The 20,835-nt window shown below is 43.3% G+C and overlaps 1 protein-coding gene across 3 annotated transcripts in view; it reads left to right on the top strand.

The window, feature by feature from the left end:
- ASB3 (ankyrin repeat and SOCS box containing 3) overlaps positions 1–20,835 on the top strand; it is a 130,753-nt gene that overhangs the window by 85,263 nt on the left and 24,655 nt on the right. For all 3 annotated transcript variants that reach the window (XM_063443965.1, XM_063443967.1, XM_063443966.1), the window contains exon 6: positions 20,261–20,438. In XM_063443965.1, the coding sequence (XP_063300035.1) occupies positions 20,261–20,438 (178 nt within the window). The remainder of the gene's footprint in view (positions 1–20,260; positions 20,439–20,835) is intronic.

Here is a 20,835-nt window from a genome sequence, read left to right as displayed (position 1 = left end):
CATTTCATTTTCATGCCATTAGCAAGGTAGATGAGTGCCTTTATCTTATGGCGTTTCTTAACCCCTTAAGGACACATGACATGTGTGACATGTCATGAATCCCTTTTATTCCAAAGGGTTTGGTCCTTAAGGGGTTAAAGGAACTTTCGAAAATGTCTTTACTTTTCCTTAGCTCATTGCCCTCAGTGCCGGGCATACCTCATTGGCTGAGAATGAACAGTCCAATAATGCTTGGGTAAAAATACAAATTAACGTCCAGTGAACCCCATATCCTCTGCTATCAATGAAAGTACAGTGCAGCAGTAACCAGTTATCATTCTAACTGTCTCTAGAGGAACTTCCTAATTACAGTCCTGAAATCTTTCCAGGACTGATGTTCAGTGTCTTCACACTCTACATGAAGACCCCAAATCTAGCATTAGAGCATTGCAATCATAATATTCAATGTAGTTCACATATTCAGCTTAATGCTGCTCTATGAGTAGCATTTGATTGATGGGTTATGGTGATTGTCGTTAGTGACCTTAGACCCTCTAATGCATCTTTATGAAAAGCATTTAATTGTTCAAATTGATAACAGCATTGTTACTAAAGAGCAAGTGGATTGATCAGCAGATCTTGGCACTGTAATCAAGGTAGGTTTTAATATAAAATCCAGGTGTATTAATTCGAAAGGGGGTCCATAAATTCAAATGAAGACACATGTGGCAGTTAAACAAATATTTATTTATTTTTCCCACAGAGTTTCTCATTAAGACATTTTTTGAACAGCAGGGAGGAGTGGTATAATGCATTGCTCCCAATATCCGCTATAGCATTCCCAAATTTGGGAACCATTTTTTCCTGTTTATTTATCTATTGTCTAATTCTCTTTTATATGCCACAGGAGCACACAGCAAGAATGAGCAATGGATCACACTTGCAAATTATGAGTTATGCAGTGTTCTTTGGCTGTGCAAATTAGGTGGCTCTAGTGCCCTGAAACATGTCTTCCATATCCATCCATGCATCTTGGATCACCTACTCCAAGTTTGGGGAGTGTGAAATGAGTTGATTGAAGGAATAGCCTTTGCACTGGGCTAATAAGGTGGTACTGCTAATTTGAATTGAACCTATTGCCATTTAAAAGTCTAACATGTTTTACAGACAGGAACAAAACAAAAACCTTCTATACAGTACTGCATAACTACTTGTCATAAGATTTTCAAGTGGAGTGATCAGCCTCTGAGCCAATTGTAAGTAATATTTTTTGCAGAAGCTGAGAGGTGTGCGTGACGTCTCACTTTGGTACACAATTCAATTGAATACAATTTTTTCCTCTTCATTTACGGCCTTCTTGTTACATGCCCATTCATGCATACCTCTCAGATTCCATACGGCAGAACACTTAGCTTGCATTCCATGCTTACTGAAATCCCTGCGTGTACGGAATACAAAGTAAAACCTTCTAACGCACGATCAATGCCAACGTTGCTCCCCTATAAGCACAATGCATGTTTATTTTCTTTCTTCACTCTTGAAAATCTCAATATTAGTGTTGAATGACATCTTCAATTTGGAGAAGACTAACACTGGAGTGCTTTGTTCCACTCTGCATACTTTAGGGGTGATGCACTGTAACTGCTCTTCAGATACAAAGGTAACAAAATTAACCCTTAAAAATGGCAACTTTTCATTTAATAATACCCCTTAAAACTATTCATGTATCAGGCTTTGGTTTACTGTGGCAGATGGAAGCGCATAATTGTATAGTGCTTGTTTCACACACAGCATTTGATGAACTCCACCCATTGCTAAGCTTCGTAAATTCTGTTATAACTGTGCCATTTTCGATGTTTGTAAAACACAGCATTGGTTTTGTACAAGTGTTGGGGTTTTGAGACAGAGGGCATGAAACACAGTCTGAAAGGAAACTAGGCCCACCTTTTAATGATCGTAGGAATGTTCATGCAGGTGTCTAATGCGTTGGCTTACTTTACTGAAAGTATGATCTTCTGATACTTTGTATGAAGTGGAAAGTATGTGACTTGGTTGTCTGGCAGAAAGCATGGCGATTGGTTATCCGGCACAAGTATCAGTGCAAAGATAGTGCTGGATGTCGGGTTTTTAAGGTTAATCAAGAGGTCAGATCAATGCAAGAAGTCTGGTCTTGCAATGAACTTCACAGTCAATGACAAATTTGCTGCCAAGGCATTTATATTATAAGGACCAACCTGGCTGAACAGTAACAACACTAAAAGGATGCTCACATTGGAAATTAATTCTTTGCTGTAAATTTTCAACTTTGCAGCTTCTGTAGTGAGTTTTGTCACTACATAAATGGATGGATCGTTTAAAGGATCACAAACCCGTTTTTCTGACACTATATAATCCGTATGTCCCTCCCTCCCGCTGGGCTGAAGGGGTCAAAACCCCTTCAGTTACTTACCTTAATGCAGCGTCGGGCTCCCTCGGCGCTGGTAACCTATCCTCCCCCGCCAACATCAGCTACCGAGTGGAGCGGAATGCGCATACAAACAGTCTATAGGAAAGCATTTCTCAATGCTTTCCTATGGACGATCTGCACGCGTGTCCCTTTAAATGTCCCAAACTACACTGTACGTTGACAGGTACTACGACTATAAATGTACATTATACAGCAGCTGTTTTTGTTACCTTAGAGGAATACAGCAGTACGACTATAGTGTTCCTAGTTTTAAACATGGCCCCCCTATTGGCCAATTTAAAAGGTTAAAAAAACCTTTATTTAAACTTAACTCTTTCAAGAGCCGAACCTCCCCCTGCACTGACTAAAACATGTGCATTAAAACTTCTATATAGGAAAGCATTGAATCAATTCTTTCCTATAGGGATTTAAAGATGATAGACATCCTTATGGAGTGTGTAAGGATGTCCAACGTTGTTTAATGGAGTAAAACTCTGTTAGGGACTGGGAAGTGCCCCTACTGGCTATTTGAGAGACAACCACTAGAGGTGGAGTTAACCCTGCAATAGAAAACATTGTCAGTGTCTTAGAACCGGATTTCTTTCACCTTTGCCACTAGATTATCACTTTCTTATAATAATGTTTTCATTGTTATCTATAGTGTGTTACTGTAGTATCTTGTACTTGCAGTTACATGTATTAATTAATATCTGGCTGTTAGGATTTGATTGGCAAAATTCTAAATTGTAGATCACAATGGTTTCTTGTCCCTTGCCACTCCTAGCTGTAAATGCCTTGAAATAACCGTTTATCTCTGCTCCTCCCTATGCCCATTTCCCATACCATCTTTGCAACAAGCTTCTTCAATTCTACTCGGCTCAACCCAACCACCCAGGTTCCCCCTAAATGTATAGCATGCTCCTACAGCTGTTTAAAATTCTCACACATTCACCTCTTCATTCCCTCTATATTCTACCAATAGCTGCAACTCTCTGTTTACTTATTTAGCCATCACTTCCAAATTTCCCCTGCTACCTCTTGTCTCAAACCCCCACGGTTTCCTTTAGATTGTAAGCTCACAGGCTATCTAGCTATGCACTTTGTATAAAGAGCTCCAATGGCTAGATATCAGCTTACGGGCAGGGCCCTCTCTACCTTTTGTATTTGTCTGTGTATATTCTACGTTCTCCACTAATTGTACAACGGTGCAGAATCTGTTGGCGCCTTATAAATACCAGTAATAAATAAATAGAAACCAACATGTTTTATATTGCAGGATTAAACAGACAGCGGCACTGCACCCACACCACTTCATTAAGACAAAGTGGTCTGGGTGTCTATAGGCAAATCAATGCCATTGGAGTTCTCTTCCTTAAATAAATATTGATGTTATTATTCCTACATTTTCCTATTCTGATATGACTTGCAGCAGCAGTTTAATAGATAATATATTTTCTATGCTGTCATCTCCTGTACCGTGGCGCTGTAGATGTTTCCACATGTCCTGCTATCTTTGTCACCCTCTCTGAAATACCATAGAGCTAAATGATCTTTGTCAATAATGTGGAATCCTAGCTCTCTGTGGTTTTTATCATCAATTACAGCTGGGAGTGTAAGACCTCCAGCGATACCTGCGGTTTCCATGGTACTTAAAGAAACTAAAGTAAATCCTTAATTTGCTGGACTAGGGAAAATGTAACTTTACATTAAATAACATAGTTTTTTATTTAGAAGGAATAAGAATAGTGATTATTCCCCAGTCAGTTAAATCATCTATACCTTCTGTTTTACTCATTCCCTTGAGCGTGATAAAGTGAAATGGATATTTAGTTTTATAGCTTAGGGTCTAGTGTTTTTTCCCGAAAGGACTCTATTATGTCTCCAATAATGTGTATCGTGCATAACACTGTCTTGGAAATCGCTCATGTTCGACTCAGCAAAGTAGAGACGCTGCGTTAATAAACAGATTACTGTTATTTGATTTCTACAAACGAGCTTCAGATGATTTGGTTTACTTTATATATTTAGGTTGTTTTAGTCTGTAACTTTGTTTGAACCTTTTAGACGTAAAGCTTGTTTGAGAAGGGCTCTCGTCATCAAGTGTATGTCACACTTTTTGTGTAATGTTTTATATATATATTATTTTCCATTTTTTTTCCTTTTCTTTTTCAAATTGTACAGTGTTGCAAAACATACTTGGGCTTTATAAAAAAAACACAAATTTTTGTTATCCATTTTGTTGGTTTAATAAATATTCTGAGGTAGCAAATACTTTTAAAATGTGAATTTCCTAATGCAGCCATATTATTAGTATCACGCAATATGTAAATCGTCCACATAGTAGTCGTGGTACAGGGGATAAAGTGACATAAGTGCAGATAGTACACTGGTCTGATTATAGTAAAACGGAAGAGAATATAGACCCCATTCTTCCAGAGGATCGTAAATATTCTGTGTAAGAAACGAGGAGAAAACAAACAAAGAAATAGGGCAAGAGATGTTGTGGCGAAAGTAACCTCGCCGCTTGTACTTGGAGGGGCCTGCTTGCCAGCCTCCTGCCCACAGGCAATGGGCCCTGCAGGGAAACCTGTAAAAGACTACCGAACTTGACCGACTGTTAGCATTGATTTCCCTGGAAATGTTTTGGGCATAGGACCATGTGCACTGTCGGTCAAAACTATGACTTCCAGGAAATTCCTGAACCCCTGAACCGATCTGGGTGATTTTTGGATATGTTGTTCACCCAGATCAGGGCTTTCAGGGGATTTTATGGGGTTTTATGTGTTTTTAAGGTACTTTTAGGGGTTGCATAAAATTGTATGTTTTTCTGTGCTTGGAGATTATTGGGTTAGATTAGTACAGTTCCTGATTTAATTATCTCCCAAGCACAGAGGAGGGGTTCTATTGTTTGTGTATGGGTGTGTCTCACTGCATGACTCTCTTTTTATTAGGTTATTCACTTTGTGTCCCTGTGCCCAACATGGTCCACCTGGGTGTCACTCTTGTTGGGAAACTTGCAGAAAAAGCCAGTGTGCCTCCATTACAATTCTGTTCCTGCTTACCCTCAACATAGAGTCTCATCTCATGTGTGGGGGAAACGGCTGTATCTATCCTGGGGATTGCTATATCACTATACTCCCCAGGAAATAATAATCACTAGCTCTTATAAGAGCTGTTCCTGCTACACTCTCTGGGAGTAGGAGAGGTCTGCCCACTGGAAGCTGGATCCCGGTGTTGGGTCCAGGATGGGTGAAGGACGGCGAGACCCCGGCGGGCAGCTGCATCGCCGGAAGTGGTGTCTGCAGTGCTTATGGTGTCTGGTGGAGTGCTGGAATTCATCGGTGAGCACTAGAAGCATCGATTGGCGGAGGCACTCGGTTGGAGTGCCAGGCGGTCCGTCACAGATGCAACTAGAATAGTTAAGGATTATTCTAGCCTCGGTGAGGGAATAATCTAAATTTTATTAAAGACAGGAGGCGAATATTTGCTTTACCTTCTTTACTGAAACCTCCAGCAGCAAAGAAACAGTTAACAGAACTTTTCAAAACAACTAATCAGAACAAAGCAACAGTAGTATAAAACCCCTAAAAAGGCTCTTCCACTTCCTCTTTCTTTGATGAGGTCGAGCAGGAGAACAAGGAAACAAACGAATCCACCTTGTAGCAGACACATCCAGAGAAATAATCGTCAAGCCCAGAGAGAAAATAGATTACACTGCAAGAAAAAGGAAAACATCGTGAAAGTAAACTGTCAAGGCAAGCTGTCATATCCATACAATATCACTTGCACATCATAATACCTGATGAATAAACAAAGTCTACAGATCTTATGAAGACCTAGTATCTAGTATGTACCTAAACTAAAAGGCATTGACGAAACATAATTACAACACAAACATGATGAATAAAATGCACACAGACAATCCTCACCGAGTAATAGAAATAACCTTTATTATGTAAAACAATGCATTCACAAAAAATAACAATATCCCCAATTAATTATAAGACCCAAATCCAGGGAGGGAACGTAAGAAAAAGGGGGGGAAATATTCGCCTCCTGTCTTTAATAAAATTTAGATTATTCCTTCACCGAGGCTAGAATAATCCCTAATTTTATGGCAGGACAGGAGGCTTCATATTTGCAATTTTAACGCCCAAATAGTAGAACCAGAAGCAATATGACATAGAGGACTGAAATAAAAGGAGAATGGAAAAGCCCATTCCCTAAACCAAGCAGCGGTGTATAGAAAATGCAGAAACAGTTCAAAACGTCCGTACGCAGAAATCAACAGCTGTCCATGAGTAGACGGAGGAAAGAACCAGATCCTGGATCTACATGGTCGTGTACAACCTGTCAGAGCCGTGGCCTATCCGGAGAATAGGGGTACAACACAGAGGATGAATAGAAATGAAATATGTGTGGAGCAGAAACCAATGTACTAAACGGCAAGAAGGGAGAAGACACCACGTCGATACCATAACGTCAGAACGCCATGAAATACAAGATGTACTGGGGAAAACCGTAAGCTGAAAAAACTGGCGCAGGGCAAGTCCTTGTCATCAGGTCATTCCTCAAGGAAATGCAGAACACACGATACCACTAGACTTGAGGAATAGCGAGAGATAGGTCTCCCGTAAGGTATACTCCTCTTGGTAGACTGCAGACCACAAGATCCTTACCAATGCCAGAATCTTGCGGAAACGCACATCCTCGTCGTCCTCTAGCTGACATAGGACGTAAATGGCACCATACGATCCTACCCTGAGAGGGCAACTCAGCCAGACAATGGGGACAGCCATAGGGACCCAAACATCTCTCCAGACACCAGTCATGGCAGGATCCCCCACACAGGACATGGAGACAGGGAGTCGTAGATTGCCTTCCCATGGCAAACTCCAGCAAAAGGGGAAAGCACGGAGGACTCCTCCGAAGTGGTGTGGCCAGGCGAAACGACACTCCCAGGAATTCGGTCTGAAGCAAAGCCCGAAGTATCCTGGAAGTAAACAGGATGCATACACCCCGAAGGAGACCAAGCTTGGAAAACGCGTCCCTCGCCTTGCTGAGGGTCCGGCAGTCAGCTGGAGAACCGCTCCGTATGGCAGTTCGCACCGAATTTAATCATGCCAGTACTCGAGACCCCGGAGGGTGAGGCAACCGATCATTGGGGTCTCTCCATGGTCGGATGAAGCCGTCCGCCACATGAGTGTCTCGTCCCGCAGACATGGTCACAAATGACGAATACTTGTCCAGACGCTATAGATAGCGATCCTACGTGAGATCCGATTGCAGTCCAAAGTGGGCAACCAGTGATAGGTCCAGGCCGGAAGGTAGCGAGCAGTACTACTTCCCCTGGGAAAGCTGTAAACGTTGAACAAACCTGCAGGTAGTTCCATGCAGTTGGCGTGAAGAGGTTCCTCCTTTGAACTCCAGAGTCCAGGCCGAAGTTGGTTGGGGTCCGAAACTCCTAGGTAGGCCAGGTCCCCCTAGGTCGGAGTCATCAATTAAGTTTTAGATGATCTTCGTCCGAAGGTCACATGATTCGGCCATACCAGGCCGAGGACCCGAGAAAGCGTCATGTTGGAGCGGCTGATAGTACCGAATCCTGGAGGTATGGCCTCGATGGCAAATAACAACTGGTCAATCGACCGGGTTGGGCCCCTAAGTGTGACCCGCAGGTTGCAGAGCATATGCCTGGCATTTTCCTTGAAGACGGACATCTTGGTCCTCGAGTGGCGGAGCATGCCTGGACCGAATATCCTATGAAAGACCAGAAACTGGGTTGACTGGGAGTGAGTCAGATTCAATATGTCTATGTTGATGGCAAAATCCATGTGGGTTTCTCTCATGTCCAGTTGAGGGAGAGAACCAATCATCCACGCCGAGCAGCTCTGAGGGAATGAGTGCCCTCCGTCTCAAAGTGTCAACAGGCGACATATGCATTGGGAGCATGTAGGATGGGGATGGGGCGGGAGTCCACTCTGCCGCACACTTCGCCCAGCATGGCAACTTCGGAATGGACGCCTCTTTTGGTCATGCGTATTGCTCATGGAACGGTCCAAGGTTCTGTAACCTTGATCCCCGTTTTGCGGTTCTCAGGGGTAGAAACCAACTAGGCGATACCTAGAAGTCATATAGGTACATTCCAAAAGGGAATTTAGTATTTTTCGCTTTCCAAGCTGTAACGCGCCATTTGACCCGAGGAAACATCTGTGTCCGCGTGTCGTCGATATCCAGTGGTTAGTCCCGGATAGAGTGCAAACCCTGTATCAGGTGTCTGCGGGGACCTTTCCGGACTCCGTCATGAAGACTGATCCTCTAGATGAATCCATCCGTTAGCCAACGCGTACCAGGGGTGCTCGGTGTAGCGTCTAGAATGGTCGGGAGTGTCCCCTGTAGGGTACCGATGGTTTCTGGCAGTGAGGTCAGTGGGGTGGCATGAGGACAGGCCAAGTGACCTTCTGACCATTAGTCGTGATTGCATAACTGTCATAGAGGTAACACTGTTGGAGTGATACCTGGTGAGGCCAGCTGGGGGTCACCCAGCGTGCAAGAGGGGGTCACCCAACAAGCACAAGCATGTTATGCAGTATAGGCCAGCAGAGGAGGGGGGTCACCCTCAGTCTGAACGTAATCGGACACTGTAGGTACAGTAGTGCCGTAGTGGTTGGCCTTCAGACGTGATTGCATAACTGCCATAGAGGTAACACTGTCTGAGTGATACCTGGTGCGGCCAGCTGGGGGCACCCAGCGTGCAAGAGGGGGTCACCCAACAAGCACAAGCATACTATGCAGTATAGGCCAGCAGGGGAGGGGGTCACCCTCAGTCTGAACATAATCGGATACTGTAGGTACAGTAGTGCCGTAGTGGTTGGCCTTCAGACGTGATTGCATAACTGCCATAGAGGTAACACTGAGTGATACCTGGTGCGGCCAGCTGGGGGTCACACAGCGTGCAAGAGGGGGTCACCCAACAAGCACAAGCATACTATGCAGTATAGGCCAGCAGAGGAGGGGGTCACCCTCAGTCTGAACATAATCTGACACTGTAGGTACAGTAGTGGTTGGCCTTCAGACGTGATTACATAACTGCCATAGAGGTAACACTGTCTGAGTGATACCTGGTGCGGCCAGCTGGGGGTCACCCAGCGTGCAAGAGGGGGTCACCCAACAAGCACAAGCATACTATGCAGTATAGGCCAGCAGGGGAGGGGGTCACCCTCAGTCTGAACATAATCGGACACTGTAGGTACAGTAGTGCCGTAGTGGTTGGCCGTATAATAAAATTAGCCAGACATTGCCAGTCCAGCAGTGCAGACGGCAGGAGGGGGTCACCCTCATATAACCATAACCAGGCATTGCAGATCCAGCAGAGCTGTATCTAAGAGGGGGTCACCCTCAGAGTGGTATCATAGAGGTCTGTACACCCAGTAGTGCGGTCAGCGAGAGGGGGTCACTCTCATTACGGTTATGACAGGACTGTATGTGGGGTCGGTTAGCCCCCCTGAGGGGTAGAAGGGTCCATACAGCTAGAAGCTGATGCACAGCTACAGACCACTCAGGCATAATAATATTAGGATACATTTGGAGAGTATGTATAGTGGAAAAATTTTAAGCCCCTTGCAGGAAGGGCAGCAAAACCTTGGCAGGGGAGCTAGGTGCTGAAAACAGACCATATAATGTTTGTTGAGAGAAAGGCTTGAGTAGCATATATCACATGTGGCATAGTCTTGTTACACAATGATTTTTAAACAAAGATATTTATTTGAGCAGTAATACTCCTGTAAATCTAAGATTCTCCTTAGTAGCAAAAAGTGTGGCAAGTTTACTGCCAGGATAGAGAACCTAGTCACATTGCATCAGACATCATAGGAAGCTGCAGTGTGAGCTGAGAGAGTGCCTGGGACAGATCCTGCTATCCAGGATCTGTTACATATGCAGCATGTGAGACAGGCACAGTAAGTAGGGGGGGATAGCTGAAATATTGGGCTATCTCCCCTTGTATAGGGAGAGGGGAGGCTGGCCACATGGCCAGCAGGCAGCAGGGCAGCTCGGTGGGTGAGACCGGGCTGTATGTGATGCATGGAGCCCATGCGGCTCCAACAAAATGGCCGCCGCAGCCACAAAAGGACTAGTGCGGCCTACCGCGTGGTGCTCGCGCGGCACTGCCACGGCTGAAAAAGTTGCTCAGCAAGTAGCCAGGGGCCGCGGGGAGCAGGTGGGGAATAAGGGAGAAAGGGTATGGGCGACAGAGCCCAGCAGGGGGACCCAGGGAGGGGAAACAGAGTACAGGCAGAGTAAAAGCATCAAAGCAGGAACATCCAGTCCCCATACAGCAGAGTGAGAAAAAACTGCATAAAGTAACCCAGAATAACAATAAGTCAGTGAGCAGTATCCAGAATCTATCATATAAGTAGCTTAACCCCTTAAGGACACATGACATGTCTGACACGTCATGATTCCCTTTTATTCCAGAAGTTTGGTCCTTAAGGGGTTAAACACAGCAACAGATGTTAACAAGTGGTACAGCAGCTACATAGCATGGAGTGGTATAGGAAATAACACAGAATAAACTGCCCAGCTAACCCAGCAACAGGCTGGCTAGATAAACACAGCAGACAAACTGTTAAAATAAATTTAGCAAGAACCTGTCTAAATAAATCCAGCAATTCGGCTGCTTAAACAAAACCTATTAAATAGACTGATTAAACAGACTGTTCAAATAAGCAAGCAGCATGTAGGAGAAAAAAACAACTCAGAGCAGAGACAACTCTGAGTTGGTGAGTGCTCACCTGGAGGCAGCAGCAAAGAAAGAGGAAGTGGAAGATCCTGCTTAGGGGTTTTATACTACTGTTGCTTTGTTCTGATTGGTTGTTTTGAAAAGTTCTGTTAACTGTTTCTTTGCTGCTGGAGGTTTCAGTAAAGAAGGTAAAGCAAATATGAAGCCTCCTGCCCTGCCATAAAATTACATTTTTTTTACTTACATTCACCCATCCAGAATATGCATGAAAGTATATATACAAACATAGACCTACACATACATACACCTATGATCAAGTGACAGACTGGATGACATGACCAGGAAGAAGTTGCACATTATAGAAAGTCATTTGATTCAGCCGGATTGGTTAAAGAGACACTATATACAGGAGGGGGTTGGCAGATGGACACGATAGTGTTCGTAATTCAGTTTTGTATTCTTAACACTACAGTGTTCCTTTAACTATACAAATAGAGCACCAATCTGTGTGGAGGGAAGGGAATTTAAACTTGACGTACTAAATGTGGTTTATATGTTTTTTTTTTTTTACATGTAATTTTTTTACATTCACCTATAATACTCGTAGACCGAGAGCCTCCTGAGAAAATCAAGCAAGGATGACACGCATAGGGCATGGTGGCGTGCTTGTGGCTGGATCATTTTTATGTTATAAGCTGTTATTCCCTTTTATTGCGTTACGTATAATACGTTTATACATTGTAGAGAGTTCTGCACTTTTTCTCTCTAACGTATTTACGGTTGCCTGAGATAACTACAGCCTTTGAAGGCTGCTTATTGAGCTAACATTCCATTTCACATTCGAAGGTTATAGCCGATGCTCTAATTACGGTCTGGTTTGTGAGTGCATTTCATATTTCTAATGTCTTTTGATGTTCGAATACTAATCTACAGCGTCTCGGTTCCTTATAGGTATTCTGCACCTCCAGAGTTTTTTGGATAGATTTTGGGGAGTCCTGGGAAGAATCACAATTTTAACACTGTGTTCGGTATACCTTTATACACCTATGGAATGTTTAGGGTGTATTTTTTTTTCTTGCTATAACGGTGGAGGGACTGAACCTCCATTACAGGGAGGGACACTTTGAAGTAATGAATACAGATCATAGCACACACGCTGTAACTTTCTGAAATTTTAGACAAACAGGGAGTTTAATTCAGTTTTGTATACATTGAGCTAATAATTAATGTTGCAAAAATCTTTTCTTTGCTGAATCGGAGTTCAAACTTCCCAAAACTAAGATTTTCCCCTCACCCCCATGAATATTTTAGGCTCAGTCTTGCATCATTAATGTACATGTTCTTTCACCCAAATTGCTTGGGTCTTTTCACAGCTGCAAGCTACTAGCTGCCATTTATTTTTTATGGTTTGCATTAAGTCCATAGCTTAGCCACATAGATGTCATGCTTGATGCTTGCTGCCTTTACATTGTTCGTTTCTGGCTCACATATAATGCAAAGTGCTTGCGTTGGCTTCACAGTGTGTCTTTCATTTGTTTTTTCTACGCATTGCTTTGAGTTGTTCTGTAACTCAGATGAAGTGTCCTTGTCTTTAATTAGTCAAAGGGTCATTTAGCACAAACATTTTTTCTTTTTCATTATTTACACTTAAATGGACTCCATCATGGCTAAGATGGCAGTGTCCCATTTTATTGCACTAATGTTTTATCTGTACGTTGTAGTAGCCAAACCGCTTGCAAATGTATTGAAAAGGGTTTTTAAAGGGACACTGTAGTCACCAGCTTCATGGAGTGATTCTGGTGTCTATAGCCTGTCCCTGCAGGCTTTTCAATTTAAAAGCTCAGAGAAAAGTCAGTGTTTACATTGCTGCCTAATAACACCTCTAGTGGCAGTTACACAGACAGCCATTAGCTGTACTTCCTAGTCCAGTGCTGCACAATTTGCAGTACTGGTGTTCAGCATCTCCAACCTTTACATGGAGACTCTGAACATTCAACAGCCTCTGCCAACTCTGCTATGAGTACATATGAGCCTCTATCATATGATGGTTAGTAGCCTGGTGTTTAAAATATTTTGTTGGGGGGGGCGGGGAGGGGATTGTAACCAATTAATTTTTTTTCCATCTGTCTTCAACTTTTGGGGTCCTACCTTAAACAAAGCTTAGGCAGGATAAGTGATGCAGTTATCTACAATTGCCTTTTAGTCCGGTTTCCCTATTTTTTTGCATCACATAGGAGAGATTGAATGGCTTCAGCCGTCCGATATTTGGAGGGACGGTCCTGATTTACAGTCCTTATTCAGCAGTAATGGGTTGTTTGGTTGGCGTTCTGGCCATGCTAACGGGGACACAATTACAATTACCGTATATACTCGAGTATAAGCCGAGTTTTTCAGCACATTTTTTGGGCTGAAAAACCCCAACTCGGCTTATACTCGAGTCAGAGTCTGTATTATGGCAATTTGCATTGCCATAATACAGACTGGGGGGAGAGGGGGGCTGGCAGAGCTGTAACTTACCTGTTCTGCAGCTCCTGTCAGCTCTCTCCTCCTCCGCGCCCTCCGTTCAGCACCTCGGTCAGCTCCCAGTGTAAGTCTCGCGAGAGCCGCGGCTCTCGCGAGATTTACACTGGGAGCTGACAGAAGAGCAGAACGGACCGGCGGAGGAGGAGAGAGCTGACAGGAGCTGCAGAACAGGTAAGTTACAGCTCTGCCAGCCCCCCTCTCCCCCCCACTGAACTGCCACTGGACCACCAGGGAAGGAGAGCCCCCCTCCCTGCCATATATCAAGCAGGGAGGGGGGACGAAAAATAAATAAATAAATAAAATAAGAAATAAAATAATACATTTTTTTTAATAATAATAAAAAAAGGGGTATAAGGACCACTATGGGGGGGGGGGGGGGTATAAGGACCACTATGGGAGGGAGGGGGGTATAAGGACCACTATGGGAGGGAGGGGGGGTATAAGGACCGCTATGGGAGGGAGGGGGGGTATAAGGACCACTATGGGAGGGAGGGGGGGTATAAGGACCACTATGGGAGGGAGGGGGGGGATAAGGACCACTATGGGAGGGAGGGGGGGGATAAGGACCACTATGGGAAGGGGTGGGATAAGGACCACTATGGGAGGGAGGGGGGGTATAAGGACCATTATGGGAGGGAGGGGGGGGGTATAAGGACCACTATGGGAGGGATGGGGGGGGATAAGGAACACTATGGGAGGGAGAAGGGGGATAAGGACCACTATGAGAGGGAGGGGGTGGGATAAGGACCACTATGGGAGAGGAGGGGGAAGTAAGGACCACTAGGGGAGGGGAGGGTAAGGACCACTAGGGGAGGGGTGAGTCAGGACCACTGGGGGGGGGAGTGAAGGAACACGGGGGTGGGGAGGTAAGGACCACTGAGGGAGGAGGAGGGGAAGTCAGGACATATGGGGGGGGAGGGGGCGGCAAATTTTTTTTTGCCTACGGCGGCAAATATCCTTGCACCGGCCCTGCACACACTGCATTCATGCACACACACACTGCATTCATGCACACACACACTGCATTCATGCACACACACACTGCACTCATACACACACACATACGCACACACTGCATTCATTATACACACACTGTAAATAAATATTCAATTAATATATTTTTTTTAGGATCTAATTTTATTTAGAAATTTACCAGTAGCTGCTGCATTTCTCACCCTAGTCTTATACTCGAGTCAATAAGTTTTCCCAGTTTTTTGGGATAAAATTAGGGGCCTCGGCTTATATTCGGGTCGGCTTATACTCGAGTATATACGGTATTTAAATAGTGCCAGCCTATTCTGCAGCGCTGTACACAAAGTAAAACAAGACAAACAATTCTAACAAAACACATTTAACATACAACACTAACACCTTAGAAAAGCCCTTAAAGGTACACTCCAATCCTTTGCTCAAATGGAATTTTTTTTTGAATGCATGCATTAAGGGGTACATATTAAAATAATTTGCAAAAGCTGCAATGCTTGTGATTGCAGCCTTTGCAATCTCTACCCCTTTTACCCGGAAAATACTTTCAGTGAGAATCCACTGAATTGGTGCTATACACATTAAGGGTATCTAGCCTATATGTGAGTGGATCATCTCCGTTTGCCTCCTGTCTCTGTCCTTACTGCTCTGATAGCATACCCCTGATACCTATAACATTCATGAAATTGAGGGTCACATCAAGCCTGGTGTTGTCCCTTTAACATTAGAAAAGGAATTATTCTCTTATACTTATCTCCGTTCAAGTACTGAGCAACGAGAATGCTTGTAATGCTTGTTGTAATAATAGATCAACTTGTAATGCTGACTGCCATGTGTACCTTTTTATTATCCACTGAATGGAAAATAAAATAATAAAGAAGTAAAAAATAAAATTACCATAAGGAAGTTGAATTGTTTTGAACGCTGTCCATGCTGGTGCCATGTTGGGTACTACTGGGAAGTGCGCCCGTTTTAAAGCCAGCTGGCCTGTGTAATTAACAAATGTGTGTAACATGCAGGACATAGAACCGCTTATTTAAGCCAAAACTATGTTAAATGATTTGATATGTTCTGTGTTAACTAAATATACACTCTCACTTTCACATAATGAATTTAGGTTAATAATCTTTGCTTTCGAGGACAGATTAAAGACCTTCACCAAAAACATTATATGTCTTATTTATTTCTGTCTGCATTTAAATTAAGAATTGAAAAAAAAAAACACAGACAGATGTAACATGTCTGAATAACAAGGCGATATGTATACTACACCTAAACCAGTGGTAACAACGCAGTAGTGTTGGTTTCATTTCAGTTTTATTTTTTTTAGTTAAATTTTTTTTTTATTCCTAATGAAAAAAAGCCAGTTTGTTACAGCTTCTTTTTTCAAAAATACATACCGGTAATTTCTGAATTGTTGTAAAATGACGCAATGCGTCTTCATGGGAAATGTATTCTGCAAACGGACTGTCAAAAAATAAAATAAAATAAAAAGAATTAAAGGGACACTCCAGGCACCCAGACCACTTCTGTCCATTGGAGTGGTCTTGGTGCCAACTCCCACTACTCCTAACCCTGCAAGTGTAATTATTGCAGTTTTCTATAAACTGCAATAATTACCTTGCAGGGTTAACTCCACCTCTAGTGGCTGTCTACTAGACAGCCACTAGAGGTCACTTCCTCCTTCATAGCACAGAAAACCTGTGCTAGAGCGTCGCTGGACGTCCTCACGCTGTGTGAGGACCTCCAGCGTCGCTCATTTCCCCATAGGAAAGCATTGAAATTATTTTTCAATGCTTTCCTATGGGGAAACGTGATGTGCATGCGCGGCGTTGCTGCGCATGCACATTAGGTCTCCTAGGCCGGTGGGCGGGATCAGTCTCGCCCACCGGCCGACGCAATACAGAGGAGAAGACAGCGGCGAGGGACATCGCCGCTGCCTCAGGTAAGTGACTGAAGGGGTTTTCACCCCTTCAGTAACTGGGGACTGGGGGGTGGGAGGGAGAGGGACCCTCCAGTGCCCTGAAAACGGATCGTTTTCCTGGCACTGGAGTTTCCCTTTAAAAATAAATAAAAGTACACATTTCTGTCCCATTAGAGATTATGCCTTTTAGGTTTTGCCTTATAGTGACAGGTGACCTTGCACTTTAATGGCAATTTGGAATGATACTAAAAATCTTATTTAACTGTGTATAGGCATTTGGGATAGTGCCCAGGTAGCTTACTTTTTTTTACCGATGAGCAACTGTTTTTTGTTTTTTTTTCTGTCTGTCTTCATTTCTTGGGGTTTGATTGGAGACAGTGGGTCCGATAGTGAACTGTTGACTATCCCTTCCGTATGCAAAGCAAAGGCAGGATAAGGGATGCAGGTTACCTACCATCGGCAATTAGTCAGGATTCCCTACTTTTCTGTAGATGGCATAAAGACATCCGTTAAAGGGATACAGTGCTGTATTCTTAGCACTCTAGCTCCCTCTGCCCCTCTACCCACCACCTCGCCTCCCCCTGTAAGTGTTAAAAACCCTGTACTGTACTTACCCAATTGCAGCGCCAATCTACCTCTGTGCTGGGTCGGCGTGCCACCTGCTATGTCACCCGACGGGGGCGGGGGGCTGATGCTGATTGACCACTAATAGAGGCAGTCTTAGCCCTGCAATGTAAATATTTATATATATCATCTTTATAGTGCTTGACAGATTGAGGTAGGCATAGTTTGAATTTGCAATTGGCTTGTGTAACAGATGCCCTGTTTAATTTCTGGACATTATTTTTATTCATTTCGCCTGGATCGGTAAACGAACCAAACCGAACAGACTTTACTTCAGCTGGTTCGTGTACCGAACCCTTGGACCGCCCAAAACAGTCGTATGCCGCCAATTGACCTTATTGACACTGCTCTAATAGCAAAGCTGAACATTCTAAGTGGTTCACTGGGTAGCCGTCGATTCGTATGCACGAACACGTGGCGGCGGCCATCTTGTCACGAACGCGTCCAGCGGTGTTTGGTCGTCGAGTGTATGGAACTATTTTCAGACACTTAACGGCCTGAACACCGCTGAGACTTCCAGGACCACTTACATTTGTTCCAATCCATCCGAAAAAGGCAATGTTCAGTGAAAACCAGCTCCCGAACGAGGGGCACACGACTAGCTTTCACACGAACAGTAATTCAAGACATTTTTCTAAATTTAGAAGTTCATGAAAGAGATTGGCCACACAATCTGATTTTAGGGAACTATTCTGGGCAGTAGCCTCGTGTGCGGTCAGTCAGAAATAAGACTTCCATACGAATCCCGAACCCCTGAACCGATCTGGGTGATTTTTGGATATATTGCTCCTCAATATCGGGGCTAACAGGAAATATACTTTTTATGGGGTTGATATGTGATTTGGGGGTATTTTCAGAAAGTGTATAAAATTTTCTTTTTCGCCTGGAGATAATTGAGTTGATACAGTAATTGACTCCATTATCTCCCAGGCAGATGGAAGGAATTGTATGCCATGTGTGGGAGTGCCTTATATTGTAACTCTGTTATTATTGGTATATAAGTTTGTGTCACTGTCCCCAACAAGGTCCATGTGGGTGTCACCCTTGCATGGGGACTTGCATAAAAGGCCAGTGTAGCAACCATTAAACCATTCCTGCTTAACCCTCAACACGTAGCCTCGTCTCGTGATTGTTGGGAACCGCTATACAGCTATACCACTAGCTCTTGTAAGAGCTCCACAACTATATTGGATTCTTGGTTGGCAGAGATATCAACTTGAGAACACTGCAGCAATGCTCCAACTAGGGGAAAATGACGTCCCTGGCCGTATATACCCCTCCTCACTCGAGGTAACTGTCACATTGGTGTTAGCAGTGGGATGGCTTCATAGTGCGAGGAGAAGCATCCTGGAGACACCGGTAATGTGTGGAGTATATTGAGGGCAACGCTATTCGTGCAGCACCCCTGGAAGCAGAGGTGCCCACAGACTTGAAGCAGTGTTTGACGGAGGTACACGTCGGGGTGCCAGGCAGTCCATCACAGCTTGTACTGGGCATTAATTGACATTACAAAAGCATAAAAGGTTACCTGCGCACTTGACAGGGCAGGTGAACCTATACTTTAATGCCATTGGAGTGGTAAAAACCTTTTATTTAACTAACCATAGGGATACGGTATAGTGCCCAGGTAATGTGTTTTTTTTTTGTTTTGTTTGTTTTTTGTTCTGTGAGTTTTACCACCAAAGAGTATTGGGCGTTGGAGCACAAGGCTTAATTTATTGTGCTGTTTTTAATGATCGCAGATATATGGGTGCAGGAACATTTCTGTTACATGTGTGCTGTCTCGAAATAGACTGCTTCAGGTGGCATGTGGGCAGTTTGCCCTGGTAAGAGTGTAAATGTCTGTGCCTAGTAGTATATATCTGCATGTTTGGGTGAGTATTGGTGCTGGCTCCATTTCGTGAGTGCATGATCGGAGTGATGTTTGTATCGCTTTCTTTTTTTTCTTTGCTCCTACATTAAACATGCATGAAATGAATTTCTTGTATACGAAAGCCTTTACCGTTCTTTATCAATAAAAGTTACTTTGAATGATTAGGGTCACGTCCTTGTAATCCCTATTCCAATCATCCCCTGCTAATATCTGAACTGCTTACACATGCAGACAGGGATCTCGGAATTCCAAGAATATACCCTTCATTTCCTGTTCTTATAAATATAACATTTTTGAGTTGAAAGTTAATTAAATCTTCCTGGCAAGCACAAATAAAGCCAGACCTCATCGTAGCATGGGCTGTCACGTCACCTCAATACCACAATGAGTTTTTTTCAGTATTAATTTCTGTGTCTTTTAAACATCAGTCAAATTAGGCTAGTTAGCATTTTGTATGTGTGCTACAAGCTTTCTCCTTGATTTTGGAAGCTCTGTCTCAATCCAGTGTCTGTTCGTATCTTTGCACATATGCTGCACACACTGGGCTTTTGGCTAATCCATCATTTATCTACGAAATAAAAAAAGCTGACTTCATACACCTGTACTTTGTGCTGATGACACACTAACTCATGCTGTGTTATGAGAGGAACAAAAGATTCCGTATGCAGCATATTATGTATACAGAGCACACATGCCTGGATTCCGCTTTCAGCAAATATCAGCTGGGAATCCTTCCGAAGTGCTAGATGTCCCAATTTTATGCACTTATAGAAATGACAAATATAATCACGAGTACAATTCTTATAAACGCCATTGTTAGATGGAAATCCATAATCCCGGGAGGGGAGGTGGGGGGTGGGAAGAGGGGGGAAATAAAAATAGAATCTGTGAAATAAAGACTCTCCGGAAAGAAAAAAAATATTTAAAAAAAAATGTTGCAGTGTCTGGTGGTATTAAAAATAACTATTGTTTTCAATGTTTTGTTGTATAGCCAGTTTGAATGTTACAGTTTAGCAAGAAGCTGTCGTAAATATGCTTAAAGTGAAAATAAAATGGATGTAGCCATATGCTTGGTGTGAATGCCTCATTAACGATGCAATATCTGTTCATCAACCTAATTTCTGCAAGATTTGCAATTGCTTTCCTATTAAGAGCTTTATTATGTGTCAGGTGCGAATGTCAACTGCCAGGCCAAGGACAAAGCGACGCCATTATTCATCGCGGCTCAGGAAGGCCACAAAAAGTGCGCAGAGCTCTTACTGGCCAAGGGAGCTGATCCAAACCTTTTCTGCAATGATGAGAGTTGGCAGCTGGCTATTCATGCAGCTGCTCAGATGGGTCGAAGCGAGTAAGTTGCCTAATATCGCTTTAATTAAAGAGTATAGTGATCACATAAGGTGATTAGAACTGTCATTATTTAAGATAATATATGTGTAATGTATTTTAGCAGAACGTATTTCAGTAGGGATATTGGGGAGCACACACGCTACTTAACGCGCTTATAGGTATTTAATGATGGTAGAATCCTAATTTTGATTTTGGCATGGAGAAATGCCTTTTTACCTGGGCTAAGATGAATAACGTAAACAATACTGTTAGTATGACCAATTCACTGGTGATTTATTTTTATCTGGGGGCAAAATAAATAATGTATGGACACAGTGACTAAAGTCTCCTGGGGCTAGCTCTTATGGCTATAGATAAATAGGTAAAGAGAAAAAAGTTAAGTGTTTGTTGTCTTTTTT

This window comes from Pelobates fuscus, chromosome 2 (assembly GCF_036172605.1).
Source record: "Pelobates fuscus isolate aPelFus1 chromosome 2, aPelFus1.pri, whole genome shotgun sequence".
Taxonomy (NCBI): Eukaryota; Metazoa; Chordata; class Amphibia; order Anura; family Pelobatidae; genus Pelobates; species Pelobates fuscus.
Note: the sequence above shows the minus strand (reverse complement) of the source record. Positions and strands in the feature narration are given on the sequence as shown.